This window comes from Rhipicephalus sanguineus, chromosome 2, assembly GCF_013339695.2.
Source record: "Rhipicephalus sanguineus isolate Rsan-2018 chromosome 2, BIME_Rsan_1.4, whole genome shotgun sequence".
Lineage (NCBI taxonomy): Eukaryota > Metazoa > Arthropoda > Arachnida > Ixodida > Ixodidae > Rhipicephalus > Rhipicephalus sanguineus.
This window is the reverse complement of record NC_051177.1, coordinates 154,994,822-155,013,957: the sequence shown is the minus strand read 5'-3', so window position 1 is coordinate 155,013,957 and position 19,136 is coordinate 154,994,822. Positions and strand designations below refer to the sequence as shown.

Here is a 19,136-nt window from a genome sequence, read left to right as displayed (position 1 = left end):
CACCTCCACTGTTGCTGCCCTTAGTTTTTCGGGTAAGGGCTCGGGGAGCGGCCCCGAGCAGGGCCGGTGTACTGCGTGCGATGAGGTGTGATGTAGTGGCTTGGCGACGGCAATCGCAAAGGCTGCCGGGGTGCCCACTGCGCTCGTGCGATGTAGTCGGTGAATCCGCGTGGTCGTTCAGCTCGCTCTGGAGGCGGCGTGTTGATGGTGAAGCCGAGTAGCCCCATCTGGCGGTACTGGCAACGGTCGTAGCTTGACCAGCTTCCACACAGTGATAGCAGAGCAGGCGGTGGTCCGGGATGCGCTAAAACTCGGTTTTCCGTGGGGCGTATCACTGCCCACAGGCGGGCGGCAGTGGCGTAGGAGGTGGCGGCGGGGTCTGGCGACGGAAATGGGACGGCGCGGGACTTTGGCGATTGCGCGCAGTGGCAAGAGCTTGGCTTGCGCCAGCAGCAAAGCTCATGGATTTCGTCTCAGGTTGCGGTGGTCCAGCAACTCCTAGCGACTGCTGAAGTTCTTCACTAACGATCTCGGCTATCAAAATCCACCTGAGGTTGCGATCTTGGGAACAATTCTGCAGCTCCTCACGCACGACTGCTCTGATCGTCTTGCGCAGGTCGTTGGTTCTCAGTGCTTGCACATCCCCGTAGCTCATCGTTGGCCTGCGGCGGTTGCATTGCCCTGTGTGGATTGCTAACGCCTTTTCGACTGTTGTGGCCTCCGAAACAAATTGCTAGACCGTCTTCGGCGGGTTGCGCAGAAATAGGGCGAAAAGGTCTTCCTTCACTTCCCGCATGAAGAAGCGAACTTTTTTTCTTCGCACGTGGCGGGGTCGGCATGGCGGAATAGGCAAGTCATTTCTTCGGTGTAGATTGTATTGTTCTCGTTAGGGAGCTGTACACGAGTCTCCTAGAAGGATTTCAGCGTTTTCCTTTCGGACGACGCTCGTGAAGGTGTTAAGAGATCCGGTGCGCAAGAGGTCTGATGATCCTAGCATAGACTCTCGATGCTCGAACCAGGTCCTTGCGCCATCTACAAGGGCGAAATAGACGTGGTGTAGGTTGTCGTCAGAGTCCTAGTTATTGAACATGGCCAGCTTTCTCGATCTTCGCGTAGTGATCCGCGGAAAGAATGTGGCTCCCTGGGTCGAGGCATGGCGAGCATCGTAGGCGACACAGCGTCTGTCTTTGTGTCTGTTATTTTCTTCGTTGTGGTTCTGGTCTTGTCGGGTTGGGGTTCATATTCTGGTGGAAGACGATGGTGCCTGCGGCTTGCTCGCTGGTGAAGGTTGGGATCGATGTCTGCTTGACGGCGTGGGCTTGGCTCACGGCTAGATGGGGGGCGTTTGGTACATGGACCGAGAAGCACATCCACCAGATGTCATGTAGTGGTGACATTGACGAAGGCAGCAGTCAGCGTGTTCAAGACGAAACTATTTATCTTGGCGAACCGGTACTCGGTAAAAGATAGTTCAAACTCATGCAATACATGCTGTAGACTGATGGCGGCGAACAGAGCGTGGACCGTTGATAATATCATCTCTTGTTTAGGCACATCGTCATGTAACATGCGGCGTCGAACGTTCCATTCTTATCGATGGTGGTTGTGCTAGTTACAGAATGAATTGAACTGTTCGTGTTTACGCGCTCAAGCCTATCAGAAGAGTCTAACATAATCTCGAAGCTTCCCTGATATTCGTGCGCGGTTTGCAGAAGGCAGTGGTTGTACTGCGTATAACAAATTGGTTACATAGCAATAAAAAAGGAGTGTGCGTGGCAATATATATACACCGTAAAAGCTTGTTCATTCGACTTTTGTTGTTTAGGGAAATCAAATAATTTGGACGCTGTCTCTAGTCCTTGCAGGCATGTGCATTGCTTATTGACCTAAAACTCTGGCTAATTCGGTCATATTAGGCCGCAACCCGGTTAATCGAAGGACTCTCGGAGTGCGCCGAGCCCCAAACGCCATAAATATGCGACGCAAGCAATCTAAAATGGCGTTTGCGCACAACCGAAACGTCCGCTGGCATGACAAGGGCGTGGTTGTCATCCCCAATCGCGTTGTTAGAGACGAAGGCTTCAGCGGTTGCGGAAAACTTCTTTCGTTTTCGTTTTTAATTGGTACACGCGAACTCGATGAGCGCTATCTATGACCTGCCGATAGCGACTATCGCCAAACCTGGGTTAAGCAGTTTCGTTTTTGCTGCGTGCCTTTAGAAACGCATAGTAGCCATTCATTATTCTGCGTTAGCGAGCCAGGTCTCTTGCGCAGCATATGCGGTGCCCAGCAGTTTCGTGTCGACTCTGGATGTCGCGGGTTCCTTCATAACTGCATGAAGGCTATAATAGCGTCGTTCTGACCAAGTTTTCGCCCCCATTGGATGCGCAACTAACTGGCTTCGTTTTGAGCTTGAGCTTCGTTTTGAAGAAAAGCGCGCGCGTTCTCTCAAACTTCCAACATGGTGGAGCTTTCCGACATGGGAGCAGCCAGCGGCGAGCCGGGGGCCGGAGCGGGTCCTCCCCGGCTAGTCCCTTAGGACTTCAATAAAGTTCTTTGTCTCTCTGTCTGGTGGAAGCTGTACAAAGTGAAGAGCTTCAGCCGCTGTCTGCACGCTGGGATAAAATCCGCTGGCCACATCTCAATGAACGAACAATGAGTTGTCGGCCATTTTCCAGGCGAAAAAAATCTCACGTGGGCATAGTGCTGTTGGTGGTGGTGGTACGTAATAAAGAATGGGTTCAAAGCACGTTTCTGCTTGAGAGACGGGGCTCTTGAGCCACAGTCACATTTTGAGTGAAGTCAAGAATGACGAAAATGGGGCTTTTAAACTCACGCAAAAGGGGTACAGGATTTTCGTATACATCAAGGAAATTAAGTTCCATTGCCGTAATAGATATTTGCACATTGTTTGATTTATACTGGGGAGCATTTCACATTCGCGTAATACGGACATTTTTTCCGGTCCCGTTAAATCTGAACTAAGGAGATTTTGCGGTATATGAATAGCCAAACTAATCAGCTACTATTCCACACAAAGCAATAGCAAATGTTGTTAGTTCTTCAAACGAAAAAAGATTGTGGAAGCACTGAACATTAGCCATTTCTCTTCAGTAACGAAATAGTTAAAAGCCTGCTAATGAACAAGTTGCAAGCTCAAACTATTCTAACCGGAAGCGAGGTAATTTCTTTATTTACTTATTTATCGTACCCTAAGGGCTTTACAGTATTGTAGGGGGAGGTCTAATAAAAAGAATGAACATAACATCCTTGCAACTAAGACACTTGCAATACAATCAATACAGGAAGTCAGGAAAATAAAAAAAATACAAGAAGGCATTTTTAACAGAAAAGCGCACTACATACACCAGAACCTAAAGCAATCACAATTAACAATATCAGAATTAATCATTGATTCCACGTAGCCATGACGACACATTGCCAAGCATTATAGTTCTACGCTCCACATAGCCAAGCCTTGTAATGCCTATCCAAGTCTAGCATTGACTTAGCCGTGCTGATAGAACCCGACAGAAGCTAGGTTGGCTTCAAGCTCCGTTGTTAGTGCAAGCTGTTGTTGCACAATATGCTAGCTGCTGTTGCGATGTTAGGGTTGCTCGGACCCGGACTCCATTTGGTAGCGTGAATGAGTCTTCGAGTTGAGGAACTGAAGTTTACAAGTTTCGAAAACGAAAACAAAGAAGTTCACGGGCACGTTTTCAAACTTACTTACATATGGAAAAGATAAGATTTCAGCGACGAGCAGATTGGATGAACCATTAACCCAGGGCTCAGAGCGTATTGTCTCACTCAGCACCGTCGTCATAATACCTCAGGCACGCTGCTCCTTTTTGATTGCAGCCAATCACAAGCACGACACCACCCACCAAGACACCAGCCAATAACAATGTCGCAAATGGGTCGTTGCACTCGTCGATGCAGCAAAGAACTCGGGGTCAACCGGGAGAACGGAAGATCGGGCGAGTTCATCCGCCTCTCCCCATAAGGGCAGGAAAGGGTTTCCGGCGACCTATATTTAATCTTGCCAGAACACGATACCGGTCGGCGTCGTAGCGTCCAAAACAAGCCACATCGACCCATTGTGATGGCAGCGCCAGCTTTGACATCACTCCGCTGGAGTGCGGAGCAACGTAAGATAATATGCGGATAGTATAGTGCTAAAGATAGGACCATTGGATCGCAATAAAAGGTGGAGCTCACTCAACCTCACTCAACAGATAATTTGGCGCCTAGGGCTCACTCGGACTAAGACTCACCAATAGTTTCCTCAACGAGACTCACCGAACTCTGGCTCACTGAAACTCACTCAGACCAGGGACGTAGCCAGAAATATGTTCCGGGGGGCACCTCTTTGATCTGATGTGGGGGTCAGGCAGGGAGGTGTAGTGTTATTTGGTGCTCTGTATGCCCGGTGTGCCCCCCTGGCTATGTCACTAACCCAGACTCAAACTTACGGTACGATCTGAGTCTGAGTGAGTCGACCCCTAGGAGGATACAGATCGACTCATGAGTGAGTTTGCTAAGCTGATAAAAGATTTTCTCGCATTGCTTTAGTGACACTTCTGTTGTCACAATTGGATGCTTGCTTAGACAACATAATTCTTTTGGACCAAAAAGCTTTTCTTTTGTACAAAAATAATTTTGGCGCATTACTGCAAATCACTTCTGTTGTCACAATTGACTACAAGCTTAGCAAGTCTCTGTTATAGCACAACACATTTCTTTAGTACTACGACATTTTTCTTGACTACTATAAATATTTGTCGGGAGTACTTGAGCTCCCTGTTGTGACACTACACATGCGGCAGAAGACATTTTAGTTGTGAAGAAAAAAATATCCGCTCACCAACCGAAAAATCTATCGCCGCAACAGAAATGTCTAGTAACTACAGAAAAATTCTCTTGTGACAAAAGAAATTTCTTTTGTACTCTGTAGTCATTTTCAACTGGGTCCCGCTACGGAAAGGTCGTTTCTGCAAGGGTCAAGGTGTCCCTAATCGTGTGAGAGCGCATCAATAGACGAATCTCAGAGACAACGCATCGCCACTGTCAGTCGTAACGGCCTCCTCCCCCGCCGGAAGAGTCACAGAGGGTAGCAGTCACCGCTGCTGCTCGAAGGGACGACGGAATTCTCCGCAGATGAATGCCAGAAGCTCGTCTTCGCTTGTCGCATTGTCTGATTAGCTTCCGCCCAGATTATTCGGCGCCTCTGAAACTCAATAAGATGCACAAGCAAGTACTCGGCTCCCTTCGAATAATTCAGGCCAAAAGTGGGATGGCACACAAAGTTTCATTACTAGCTTTGTACGAAAAGCTCACAGTGAAAACTCTCAGGACTCACTTATGCTGAGACACCAAACGTACGACATTACACACACACACACACACACACACACACACACACACACACACACACACAAACAATTTGCACGAAATAAAATTTACTACGAATTTCGAGACATTGCGAAGAGCACTCCTAGACCTCACGAGAGCTCATTATTCGGCTCATGCAGATCACGAGATGTTCGTTGCCGTCGTCATTTTTCTAGCATCGAACCGCACCTATACCTCGATGACTCGTATCACACTGGACCTTGAATTCTCGGTCGTAATAGAGAGCTCGCAAAACCGGACGGCCAATCGTTACCGCCTTCAGGCTTAAGAAGGCAGCTTCCTTCGTTTCATCTCAGACTACGTTCGTCGGTTCTGTCGCGCAGAGAGAATCGGTCAAGAGTCTTGCCGACGTTGAATAATTTGAGATGTGATTATTGTAATATCTAGAGAGTCCAAGAAACTCCCTAACGTCTGTCTTTGTTTTCGGCCGTGGATAGTTTGCAACTATTAAAATCTTAACCTCACAGGCTTTCTGAGACCTTGGCCTACGTTGTGACCTAAATAATCCACGGTTGCTCTTCCAAGACAACAATTCGCAGCTTTTACTGTAACAACTGTGAAAAGAGGTTTGGTTGCGTCTCATATCTGTCTGAAAGATCGCTCACACCTCAACGTTCGGAAAAGCCTAATGATCCGTTCACATGATGACTCGAACAGCAATTCTTCAAAGAAAGATGACAAAACATCAGGGAGAAACTCTGCCTTCTGACAGGTTCGTTCGGTTAAAGCTACCTGCCTATGCCAACGCCTCTGATAAAAACGACTGGACTGCCCTAGGCGCTTCAATTACTCTCATCCCTATAGCGTTGCAAAGTACAAAAAATATTAACCACACAATTCACTCTAAGATAAGTCTAGAAGCTTTACCTTACGTTACGGTCCAACAGACAGTCTACAAAAAAAATAACCCTAGGTGCATAGACATCAAAAGCACTTCAGAACATTTGCATTGGTTTAATGCTAAAAACTTGCACCGAATGGTTGCCAGTCCTAATAGCACGTAATGAAAAGTGTATCGCTCAGTGACAAACTCATTTCATAAACTGATTTCGTCTTATGCTAATATGTTGCTTCCATGCTTATTCACCTTACATCGACATGAAGGTGATTGCATACGATACTGCATAAAACCTTTCAAACACCTGAAAAAACGTTTTCGCGCTAAAAAACCTTCTACAGATGTTGATTTTAAAGATTTTTAAACAATACTTCCGCCTTCAGTAGTGCGCGGTTTCGCTTCTTAAAACTTCACACCGCACCTCGTAACCTACAAAATTCAAATGGCTGAAGTTTGTCTTTCCAATACAACAATGTGTAGCACTAGTTTTGCACGCATTGCAAAATTACTCAAACTGATCGTTCCCCCATTCTTTATTACATTCCCTTTATACGCACACGATAGGGGCTACAAAAGCTCGCCAGGGGCTACAAAATGACGATATATAAGCTAAATTTTACAGTCACGCCTCATTTGGCCCTACGGCCACCTCACTTCAGGAAGATGAATGAGACGCCGAAAACGGGAAGATACAGTGGCCATTCTCTCTTTGTGTTCGCCCCCACATAGTTCTTAGCCACTGGGGCCTTTCGACTTCGAGCACTCTGACACGGTTGAAGTCTTAGATATGCGCTGTTAAAAAAAAAACGACGAAGACGCAGGCAGCGGTAAAAGGGAAACACGCGCAGTTGTTTGTCGAGTGTGACGTGGAAGTAGCGCACAGTATACCACTAACATGCGAAAAGCAATACATAGGACAAACTTCGAGATGCATCAAGACAAGACTCAGAGATAATTGGTGATATTGCAAACAAATGAACCATACAGGTAATCAAGCAGCACATTCTAATCAACGTTCATGGGTGCCTGTGTTTGCTCAATTAAAAAAAAATCACAGCATATCCACGGGGTGAATGATGATGAGTGGGGCGAAGCTACGGAGGGAATCATCTGTAAACCGTGAAACTCTTCCGTGAAATGCGCCCAGTACATAATATAAAGAGTGTGAAACATCGTGTGTATATTAAACATCAAACTTTTATTGTACTGTTGGTTTACGTGGTCCCTTCATTATCACTTGTGATCGGTGAAATGCAAGGAAGAAGTCCGCTCCCGAGCGAAAGAGCGCCAAGAGCGACCGCATTCCCCGCTCGCCCTGTGCGAATTAAAGGCAAGGCTAGAGGGAAGACAGGACGCGCGTTCCACGACGCGAGGTCGGTAGCATGCCCAACGAAAGCCAACGGAACGCGATCGTGCAAGTGCTCCGGCTTCGCATCGCCTCATGGTTCCATTTAGCGTCCCAAAACCAAACATATTGCTCAAGGTGTGCCTTGCGTTTTTCGTAGAAATAATTTCTTTATCATGTACATTAAGACGAAAAGTTGAAAGCTCACTAGAGTGTATCGCCCGCAAAGTATGTCTTTAGTGTGATTTAACTCTCGTACGGCAGGGTCCTCGCGCCGTTGCCGGTCCACCTCGCCCGTTGACGATCGGGCGAAGTGGCTAAATACAGCTACTACTACTACACTTTAAGAAAAACATCTGGCGTTCTTTCGTTCTGCTTTTACAAAACATCTGGCGTCTTTCGTTGGTTTATTTCATCAATCAACGGCGTTTTGAACAAAATTTATTGTTTAATCACGCACAGGAGAAATCTCACCAGGCACTACCTTGGAGGTAAACAATGGCTGCTAATGGCAATGAGAGACAGAAGAAGTCGGCCTTTAGCTAACACTTACACTTCTACTTCTACTAACGTTTCCTACTGGAAAATGCCAATGGCTGCTAATGGGGAATGAGAGACAGAAGAATTCGGCTTTTAGTTAACGCGCACGCTGCGAATTTTTTATTGTTCAACAACGCACAGGAGAAATCTCCCACCGGCACCACCTTGGAGGTCAAAGCGTAAGACTTGTTACTCACTACTACGATCACGACGACTACGAGGGACGAACGGGTGCCGCCTTAAGGAGCTTCGCCCCTAAAACCGTTCAACACGTCAAAGAGGAAAGTGGGCGATTGCTTTGTGAAGCAACTATATAGGTTTCTCTGGGTGACGAAAATTGCGTCAGCATGCCGTCTATAGATTTATCTTCTGCAGAAGAGAATCTCGTAGTGAAAGCGCAAAAGATGGATGTCGTGAAGGCAATGGTGCTGTGTTTTTGTCAATCTGACGTGTGCCTTGTACTCCAGATTTATATGTGCAGAACGCACGTAATAAAACAGTTGAAAGGGCTCTTTGTCCCGTGTACCTCTGTCTCTGTCTGTGAGTTCTTCGTCGTTATTCTTTAAAAACAGCGCATATCCAAGACTACGACATGGGCCAACTAGCCCCAGTCATCGCCTTACTGAAATGGTCGCTTTCCAGAAACCGTCAATTTAAAGAGCGCCTTCCATCGCGGGGACGCACCTGGCTTTCTTCCTCTGCGCCCCTCTCGCCGCTTGAGCCTCAATGATCGTCACAAATGACCTTTCTTCAAATTCCCGATGGCTTACCCTTTCGTGTTTCTCGCACTGGTGTGGGACCTGTCCTAAACTTCACCTGTGCCGATTGCTTGCGCCTCTTTCTTTTTCTGCGATGTACGCAAAGATCCTTTCCCTTGATGATTCGATCATCAGTTTGGGTCACCACATGGGGAGTTGTGCAGCTCGCTGTTGCTTGTGCCCCAGCTCCTCTCTTGCTCAAGTTTTTCGATTCATGCACCTCGTCGGAATTATGGGCCAATTAATCTACGAAATGACCACCGGTTATCCTGCCGACGTGCTACTACCTGCCCGGCCCATATTCATTTCCTCTTCTTCATTTCAACTATGATATGCTTAACCCCCGTTTGTTCCCTGACCCACTCTGCTCTCTTGCTGTCTCTTAAGGTTACACCTATAATTTTCCTTTCCATCGCTCGCTGCGTCGCCATCAATTTTAGTTGAACCCTCTTTGTAAGTCTCCAGGTTTCCGCTCCGTAGGTAAGTACCGGTAAGATGCAGCTGTTATATACCTTCCTCTTGAGGGATAGCGGAAGACTACCATTCATGATTTGATAATGCTTGCCGAATGAGCCCCCACCCCATCCTTATTCTTCTAGTTATTTCACTCTCGTGGTTCGGCTCCGCGGTTACTAATTAAGGGTAACTGACTGGATTCCCAGAGATGGCAAACGCATGACGGGGAGACAGAAAATTAGGTGTGTAGATGAGAATAAGAAGTTTGTATGTATAAAGTGGCAGCAGAAAGCACAGGACCGGCTTGATAGGCGGAACACGGGACAGGTCTTTGCCCTGCAGTGGGCGTAGACAGGCTGATGATGATGATGGTGTTGATGATCTACGCATAGTTGATAATATCTGAAGCTTGGCCCTCTCCTATGGTACCCCTGCATTTATGAAGCGTCGCATCTTTGCTATCGCCCGCCGCCCAGCTGACCGTGTCTACTTTTGGTGATTCTGAAACGTCTTTTCGAAGAACGAAAAAGATTTTTAGCTCCTGACTGAGCCCACTAGCGCTGCTGGTACAAACCTCGCCAATGCAAGGAACGCCTTTCGATATCGTCCCTACCTCCAGACCGGCCAACGCATCGTTCTTGATATGTTTTACCTTCATGCACGCTTGCTCAGGACATGCACTCTTCATGCACCCTTGCTCAGGACAGAGTGGCACGCTTATGGATCCTTGCCCAGGACAAGGATCCATAAGCATGCCACTCTTGCATTCTTCTCTCCTAACTGAACTTCCGAATTTCCGGAATATGGCTGTATTAACTACCTCATAGATACCCGCGTCCCGCTCGCTGAGTTGCACAACAAACTCCTCTGCCTCAACCTTCAATGGCAGCTGAGAACAAATGTGTCGCTTAAGGTACCGACTGATATCCCCTGCATGTACCTACACAACTAGAATTCTTCCTCGTTGTTGAGAAGTGCTACCACTTGCTGGGGACAACTGCCCCACCTCTTACTGAACGCCTGACGCTGCAACTTACGGAGGTCAATCTCACGCTTTAGCTTTTTAGGGGCGAAGGTCCTTATGCCGTGGTTCTGTCCATCCTCCGTTTGTAGGTTTGTTTGTAGTAGCCACCTCTAGTTCGTGAGAAGCGCGCGTTCTGGTATGCGGTAGAAGAAGAAGACGACGTTGACGACTGAGACTCTCGTGCGTGTTCGCCTGTGTGGCATTCTTTCTCTTTTACTGCGCGCGTTCTGGTATGCAGTAAAAGAAGAAGACGACGTTGACGAGTGACACTCTCGTGCGTGTTCGCCTGTGTGGCGTACTTTCTTCTTTACTACGTGTCGTGTTTTCAACGACACCCGAAGACAATATTTCAGAAGTAGCGCGCCATGAGGCTCCCTCTTGGCACGTTTTCTCTAGCTCGGAGTCGCCAGATGGAAGACAAGACTGCGGAACAGAGGGTACGGAAGGCGGCGGCAGCGCGCACTCGCAGACAGAACCCTAAGGTGAGAGCCCGCGAGGCCGAAGCTGCACGTCGACGCCGCGAAGCAGATTCCGCCGTTCGAGCGCGCGAAGCCGAAGCTGCTCGACAAGCTGCACGGCTACGGCGAGAAGACCCCGCCGTTCGAGCCCGCGAGGCCGATGCTGCTCGACAAGCAGCACGGCTGCTCCGCGAAGACCCCGCCGTTCGAGCCCGCGAGGCCCAACTGCTCGAGAAGCTGCACGGCTGCGGCGCGAAGACCCCGCCGTTCGAGCCCGCGAGGCCGAAGCTGCACGGCTGCGGCGCGAATCGGATCTTCAAAATGTGAAGGCATGTGAAGCGGCGAGAAAGCACGCGTACCGGCAGGCAGAGCCCGAGGCTGTGCGAGCACGTGAAGTGGCTGCAAAATGCATCAGGCGGACTCTGCCCGAAGGCGCCGACGCGCGCTTCCAGCGGGACGTCCTTGATAACAGTTTCGGCCATAGTTGCGGTGTGTGCGACAGTTTGTGGTTCTCAAACAATCTAGTCACAATATATTCCATCAAGAAGGACCACGCTCGCGCCAATGCCATCACCGTGTTGCAGCGCGAGTTCGCTTCCCCCCACTCATCATCATTCACCACGTGGATGTGCTGTGATTTTTTTTGTTTGAAGCTCAATTTTCAGGCAGCGTTTCTCTCTTTCTCACTGTCTGAGTTGCTCTTCCTTTTCTTTGAATAATGAGGTCCCACGATTCACTGAGCTCCTCCTCATCGGCCCCTAAATCTTTGATTGCCTGTATGAATGTAGGATTTCCTGCCAAACCCTTTTTATCGATCCCCAACTCCTCATACTCCTGGAGTTTCGGTAAGTCTATGATCATTCCGAGTGCTCGCTACTTCCAAAACAACTATCCGAGAGTTCATAACCTCGACACTTTCGGCGAAGTTATCTACGAGTTCTAAATTTGAACCCTCTTTTAGGACCTGGTCCACATCAAAGGAAAAGCCAAGCACTCACTAATGCGTGATGGATGACTCAAGACAGCTGCTCTCCTGCAGACCGACCATTGTTCTCGCTTGTAGTACCAGATGCTATCGCTTATCACCAGCTGCGACGTTAGGGTTGCGCTAGACCCGGACTCCGTTTGGCAACGTGACTGAGTCTGCGCGTTGAGGAACTGATGCTTGCAAGTTCAGAAAACGAAAACAAAAGGTATACTGGCACTTTATGTGCACCTATTTACGTAGTGAAAAGGGAAGTGTCCAGCGACGAGCGAGCTGGATGAGCCATTAACCCAGGGCTCATAGATTTTGGTCTCACTCATGTGTGTCGTAATAACACCTCAGACTGGTTTCTCCTTCTTTAACGTAGCCAATCACTAACATGACACCATCTACCAAGACGCCAACCAATAACAATGTCGCAGATGGGTCATTACACTCGTTGATACAACAAACTTCCTGCGGTTTACAGCAAAGCCTGGAGAACGGAAGATCGGGAGAGTTCATGTGTCTCTCCCCATTAGGGCAAGAACGGGTTTGTGGCGACCTATAATTGCTCTTGTCATAACGTGATACCGGTCGGCCTCGTAGCAGTCCAAAACAAGCCACATCCGCCCATTGTGAAGGTGGTGCCACCATTGATGTCGCTCCGCTGTGCATCGGAGCTCGCACGATTCTCTTCCCTTTGTGGGGTGCTTCCCGCTGCGGAGAGCACGTTTCGGGGTGTCCAGGTGTCCTAAGTGGTGCGAGAACGCATCGCCAGTCGACTCTCAGAGACAACCTGTCGCCAGTATCACTCATACCGCTGTCCACACTTTTTTTTCAACAACGGCCGGAAATGTCAAAATGAAGGATGTTAACCATAGTTGCACTCACCGATGTGAAAGCAGAACGTTGAGCGTAATGAACAGTTTATGACGAGGGCTATCGCATTACTTCAGGAGGATGTTGCGTGACAGTAGCTTCGCGGACTCCGTCCGAGATATATTGGTGTTGCAGCCCTGGTTGCCTTCACATTGTTTCCTCACACCCCGCGAGCCGGAGACCACTGTGTCGGTCGGTAAACTGATGATGAACAGACCGCGGCTCATCCCTCGAATTGTTACGGGAAGCGAGAGCTGTTTGCCTGTCACTGCACCTCTTGGATGTGAACCGAGCGCCGCTGTGCTTAGAGCTTCGATCCCGGGGGCTTGTGTCTAGGATGCCGCAGCCGGGTCACATGATCGCCAAGGAGGTGGGAGAGCGTCATCGAGGAACGGATAGGTTACCTCTGGCAGCCCGTTAGACAAGCTGCTCGGAAAAGTCACTTGTTTCCTCAGTCGAACCGAGGCCCAGTGATTCGGGTCACGTGGTAAAATAAAGACCCTTGAATAACCATCCTTGAGTCCGATGTGTGATACATCTCCAACAAATGACTTTTTAGCATCTTCTCAGGTCGAAAAAGTCTGCTTAAAATGTTCAAGTGCTTCTGAAATCAACCGTTTAGTTTTAACCTGTTCCGAGAGGAGTGTTTCGTTGCGCCGTAAAAAAACTGGGTCAAGAAAAATCGGTTGTCAGTCCCTTGAAATTCTGACTGCTGTTATTTCGGAAACTACTCTAGTAGTCTGATTGAAGCGCCTCTGCGGCATTCGCTTTCCGCAGGTCTGATTCAGGGGCAGCATGCTAAGGAATAAAATGTGCAGTCAGACTTGTGCAGATGAATTTGAGAACAGAAACTATATTATAGACATCTTCAATGACACCTCTTATAGGCTCTAGTAATATCACTGACATTTATATCATTATTTACTTCAGTTATGGCAGAATTCTTAGTTCAGTTATATACGGGCTTCGTCAGAAACCCGTCTGGTCGGGAAAATTGAGGGCGGGGAAGAACTACTGACGACTATTCGTTGACATTGTGAACGGGGCAGCCGTAGCGGGCCCGATATGTCTTCTAACGCCGAGCTACTGTAGCTGAGCTGTTATGCTTACTTTCGCTTTGCCTTATATATTACGCCATCTACAATTCCTAAAGCTAACGTCAAATTTCATGTGTTCTCTTTGAAAATAATTTGTTATAAAGGTTTCAACAAGACCTCGCATCCAAATATTTTGAAGTAAACAGAAAGTTCTGGAATTTTAAAATCTTTTATTGCGATAGCCATAGTTCGAAGTCGTAGCACGTTTCTTGTCATTAGCGTCGGTGCCGCCGTGATGGTCAATATAGACCGAATCGATAAGATTTCCCGCACGTCGTAAGATCGAGTGATAGCGTGTGGGTGCAGGAGACGAAGTCTTATCTAGCGGGTAGGAAACGCACCGGGCAGCCTTCTGTCGTGCGGAAGGTCAATCAGGAGAAAAGGCCACTGCATGGCTCCCCACTTTACTGTGCCGTGCACGGTCACGCGCACTTAGAGGCTTCAGCAGGCGGCTTATATATTTGTACGTGCTGGTCTGAGGTAGGTTTGTGATGAAGTGATAGACAGCGCGGTCACCTCGGTCGCTGCAGTGGTAGGGTTTCCTCCCGCCGGCATTTTCTTGAGTTACTCCAGGTTGCAGGCTACAGGAGCTACTCGCTAACCGTGCTTCATATAAAATTTCAATTTTTTGCTATCACATTGATTGCTAGACCCGTCTGGTGAAGGCGTGAGTTTTTGTGTGTTGCAATAATACGCTCTATTCTGGACTAAGAATGGATGATGTATGCATCGTCACTTTGTTCATTTCAGCCTTGGCTGTGCGCACGATGGGGATGACGCCAGTAATTGGCCTACGGGACATATTGGTTCGAAGGACTGCGATTGGGACAAGGGATTCATGATGAGCTACAAGTTTATAGCCCCCAACATGTACAGGTTTTCTTACTGTTGTCAGCGCGAAATCACGAATATGTTCAAGTATGTATTTTGTTCGCTGTAATATGTAATTCTCATTGTAAACATGAACACTAAAACTGTATAGCGCCAAAACAATGAACACAGAAAAGGGAGGCAGACAAGGGACTAGCGCATCTCATATACTGGATGTACTATCACGTATTTATTTTTTGCTTTCTAACGTGATATTCCACATGGGTAAAACTATCATCATACGTATATAAACTCATTGAGTTTGTTCATATAAACAGTTGCAGACAGCGCCAGTTCGCTGTCTGCTTCCCTTTTCTGTAATCGACGTCTTAACGCGACAGCGTTAAATAGCTCGTTCGAAAGAAATTCCGGTGCCGGCGTCGTTGGTTCTGACTGAAAAAATCATCATCTTGTCCGCCAGCGAAAAATCGGAAAAAAATGCAAACAAAATAAATACTAAAAACTTTGGCCCGAGTGAGAGCCGAAGCCAGGCCGTCTGCGTGACAAGCAGGCGTTCTACCACAGAAGCGCGCTAATGCTTGAAACTCCTTCGGGAAATAACACTATATGAATGTCACGTAGTGGAATGAGTCTCCTTAACGAATGCAATATTGCGTAGCAGAAGCGTAGAATCGCGCCAGCCGTCAAAACATGGAAATTGTGCAACGAGTGGTTATTTAAAGACCCACCCATACAAAGTGCTAAGACATATTTGATCATCATCAGCAGCAAAAGCATCAACAAATTCAGCAGCTGTGTAGGTTCGCATGTTGCCTTACGGACGAGTAGTTGGCGCTTCGCTGATTCTCAAAAGGAAAAAAAATATGGCGCAGTCGGCACTTAACTGTAATTGTAGTAGGCATTCTAGAATAGTTTGAAACGGCCAATGCTCATTCGTTTCTTACGGCACGGTTAAGGCATGCACCGAGAATCGGCCCCAGGCTAGCAGTTGAGAAGGTCATGCACACAGGGGCCGATTACGCTATCGCATTCTACTCTTTAAGGCGAAGCTCAGGCGTCCTCCAAGTTTTTGCGCTATTCTCTTTTAGTGTTCAGGGATAGCCAAGTAATCCCACAGACTGTTCTCATAATGAGCATGTTTGCTTACAGAATATATTTATTCTCTATTACAGCCGGCCGGAATACGAATGTCTTCGCGTAAGAAACAGAATGAACACAGGCATATTTTCTTCGAAGCTTCCTGGTGCAGTGTCAAGTCGTCAAACATACTGTCAAAAAGTGTACTACGAGTACACCCACGTTGAAGTAGACAGGGTGAGTCAGACACAATTAAAGCGGACGAACTCGGGGCTCGCACCCAATTATACAGAAAAAAAAACACATCTCTATTTAATATGTAAAAAAGTGTGAATGAAAGAACTTATAAAGATACAGATTAATAGACAACGCTTACTTGTGTATAAACTTCCCAAATGAAAATTGGTGTACCCCTGCGCTAAAGGCTGTTGCACAACTGGGAAACCTGGACAAGTGCGTAGTAGGGGCACCCAGCCATTGCCGTTTGTAGAGTTCCCACTGCTGCTTTACCACACCACCCATAAGCATGTACGGTTTCCCCGGCACGAGTAGAATCTTGTCATGGAGATTCAAAAACACGATTTGCAACATGCGCCCTACTTTTTGCTGCGCTTTATTGAGTTCCTGCTTGTTACGGCAAACACGAAGTGCCAGTGCGCCCGCAAAGCGTTGGTGGCAGAAGCAGTCGCTAGCTCGGCGACGCGGCGCCGCCCTCTCTTGTGCGGATCGGGTGTCAGCCGTGTTTTATAAGTTTTTTTAACGATTTCAATTTATTATTGCGGTTACTTCTGGGTTATTTCTGGTAATTATATTTATTTTATACCTTGTTCGTTTACTTTACCGGTATATGAGCATTGATAACATTGTTTTGGGTCAGTACATATTACTTGATTGTGGACGTGATCACGCCACATGAGATTTACAGACGATAAGCCAGGCCCCTAAAGTTCCGCGCAATTAAAAATTGATTCGATATCTGTAAATGGTGGCATTAAACATTACCCTGTCCCGTTTCATGGCAGTAAATTTTGAAACAAAAATTTTAATGTTTAGATATCAATCTCTATTCATTTTAGGGTAATTGTTGGCGTAATCGAAAATATTCTGTATAGAAATATGTAATGTCCAGCATATTAAAATATTAAAATATCATTATGTGTTCATTAAAGCAGATGAGGACACGCAGGAATAGCTAGCCCAATGATTGTTGAACGAAACTATAATAACGCCAAGAAAAAAGTCAGCTTCGCTGCAAGGGCAAAGCACTGGATGCCTTAGCATCAAACTCAAATGATACATGGGGTCATGTTGCTGAGAGTGTGTACGTTTGGGGAAAAGACGCGTATATCACCCGCGATACGCACTATAGAAAAACTCAGCGAACGCCGGTTCCGTTTTTCTATGGCCGCGCGAAGCCGCGCCCCTGAAAGCGTCTTTATGCCCTTCGCGGCATTTCACGTCCCCTTAGTGAACAAGGCGCTGAGTCCTTAGAGCAGCTCAACTGACTTAGAGACGCACACATAGCTTTCCTCTTGCACCGACGAACATGAGCATGTGGCCGACCGGTGTAACTCGTCGGACCGAAGTGTGAAAGGTTGGAGGTTCGAATCCGCGGTTGGGCGTTCCGGAGGTATTTTTTCATGGCTATTTTTGTTTGTGGTTTATTTCAGTTTCTGGGTTAAGACTGCACTGCCAAGGGGTGTATTCCAACCTATCAAGCAAGGAAATGACTCTGTCGACTGCTTTGAGCTGGACCCGATGCTACCTACTAAGCATGCGACATCAGCCCCACCTGTATGAACATTAAAAGACCCAGTTACTTCTGGAAACGCTTAGCTTGGCAGTAGTCTGACATGGTCACACGCATTGACTTTTCCTGCTCTTTGCAGCTAGACTCCTGGTCGCTGCAAGCTGCATCGCCAGTTTCTGTTCTGTAGTGGAGAAGCTTGCACTGCCAAGGGGTGTATTCCCATCTATCAAGCAAGACATTTACGTCGCCAATTGTTATTAGCCGGACCTGATGCCTTACTACAGAGCATGCGGCATCAGCCCCACCTGGATCAACACTAAGCTGACACAGGTCTTGCTGGAAATGCTAGGCAGTAGTGTGACATGGTCACACGCATTGACTTTTCCTGCTCTTTGCAGCTGGACTCCTGGTCGCTGCAAGCGGCATCGCCAGTTTCTGTTCTGTAGTGGAGAAGATTGCACTGCCAAGGGTGTATTCCCATCTATCAAGCAAGACATTTACGTCGCCAATTGTTATTAGCCGGACCTGATGCCTTACTACAGAGCATGCGGCATCAGCCCCACCTGGATCAACACTAAGATGACACAGTTCCTTGCTGGAAATGCTAGGCAGTAGTGTGACATGGTCACACGCATTGACTTTTCCTGCTCTTTGCAGCTGACTCCAGGTGCTGAAAGCTCCATCCCCAGTTTCTGTTCTGTAGTGGAGAAGATTGCACTGCCAAGGGGTGTATTCCCATCTATCAAGCAAGACATTTACGTCGCCTATTGTTATTAGCCGGACCTGATGCCTTACTACAGAGCATGCGACATCAGCCCCACCTGGATCAACACTAAGATGACACAGTTCTTGCTGGAAATGCTAGGCAGTAGCCTGACATGGTCACACGCATTGACTTTTCCTCCTCTTTGCTCTGGACTCCAAGTGGCTGAAAGCTCCATCCCCAGTTTCTGTTCTGTAGTGGAGAAGCTTGCACTGCCAAGGGGTGTATTCCCATCTATCAAGCAAGACATTTACGTCGCCAATTGTTATTAGCCGGACCTGATGCCTTACTACAGAGCATGCGGCATCAGCCCCACCTGGATCAACACTAAGCTGACACAGTTCTTGACTGGAAATGCTAGGCAGTAGTGTGACATGGTCACACGCATTGACTTTTCCTGCTCTTTGCAGCTGGACTCCTGGTCGCTGCAAGCTGCATCGCCAGTTTCTGTTCTGTAGTGGAGAAGATTGCACTGCCAAGGGGTGTATTCCCATCTATCAAGCAAGATATTTACGTCGCCAATTGTTATTAGCCGGACCTGATGCCTTACTACAGAGCATGCGGCATCAGCCCCACCTGGATCAACACTAAGATGACACAGTTCTTGCTGGAAATGCTAGGCAGTAGTGTGACATGGTCACACGCATTGACTTTTCCTGCTCTTTGCAGCTGGACTCCTGGTCGCTGCAAGCTGCATCGCCAGTTCCTGTTCTGTAGTGGAGAAGATTGCACTGCCAAGGGGTGTATTCCCATCTATCAAGCAAGACATTTACGTCGCCAATTGTTATTAGCCGGACCTGATGCCTTACTACAGAGCATGCGACATCAGCCCCACCTGGATCAACACTAAGATGACACAGTTCTTGCTGGAAATGCTAGGCAGTAGTGTGACATGGTCACACGCATTGACTTTTCCTGCTCTTTGCAGCTAGACTCCT

At 47.7% G+C, this 19,136-nt stretch overlaps 1 protein-coding gene across 1 annotated transcript in view; it reads left to right on the top strand.

Moving 5' to 3' along the window:
- Nucleotides 1-18,915, top strand: part of LOC119381994 (venom metalloproteinase antarease-like TtrivMP_A) — a 116,314-nt gene extending 97,399 nt beyond the window's left edge. Inside the window, exons 11-13 of the mRNA XM_037649738.1 lie at nt 14,528-14,695; nt 15,781-15,922; nt 18,868-18,915. Coding sequence (XP_037505666.1) covers nt 14,528-14,695; nt 15,781-15,922; nt 18,868-18,915 — 358 coding nt within the window. The remainder of the gene's footprint in view (nt 1-14,527; nt 14,696-15,780; nt 15,923-18,867) is intronic.
- Nucleotides 18,916-19,136: the final 221 nt, after the last annotated feature.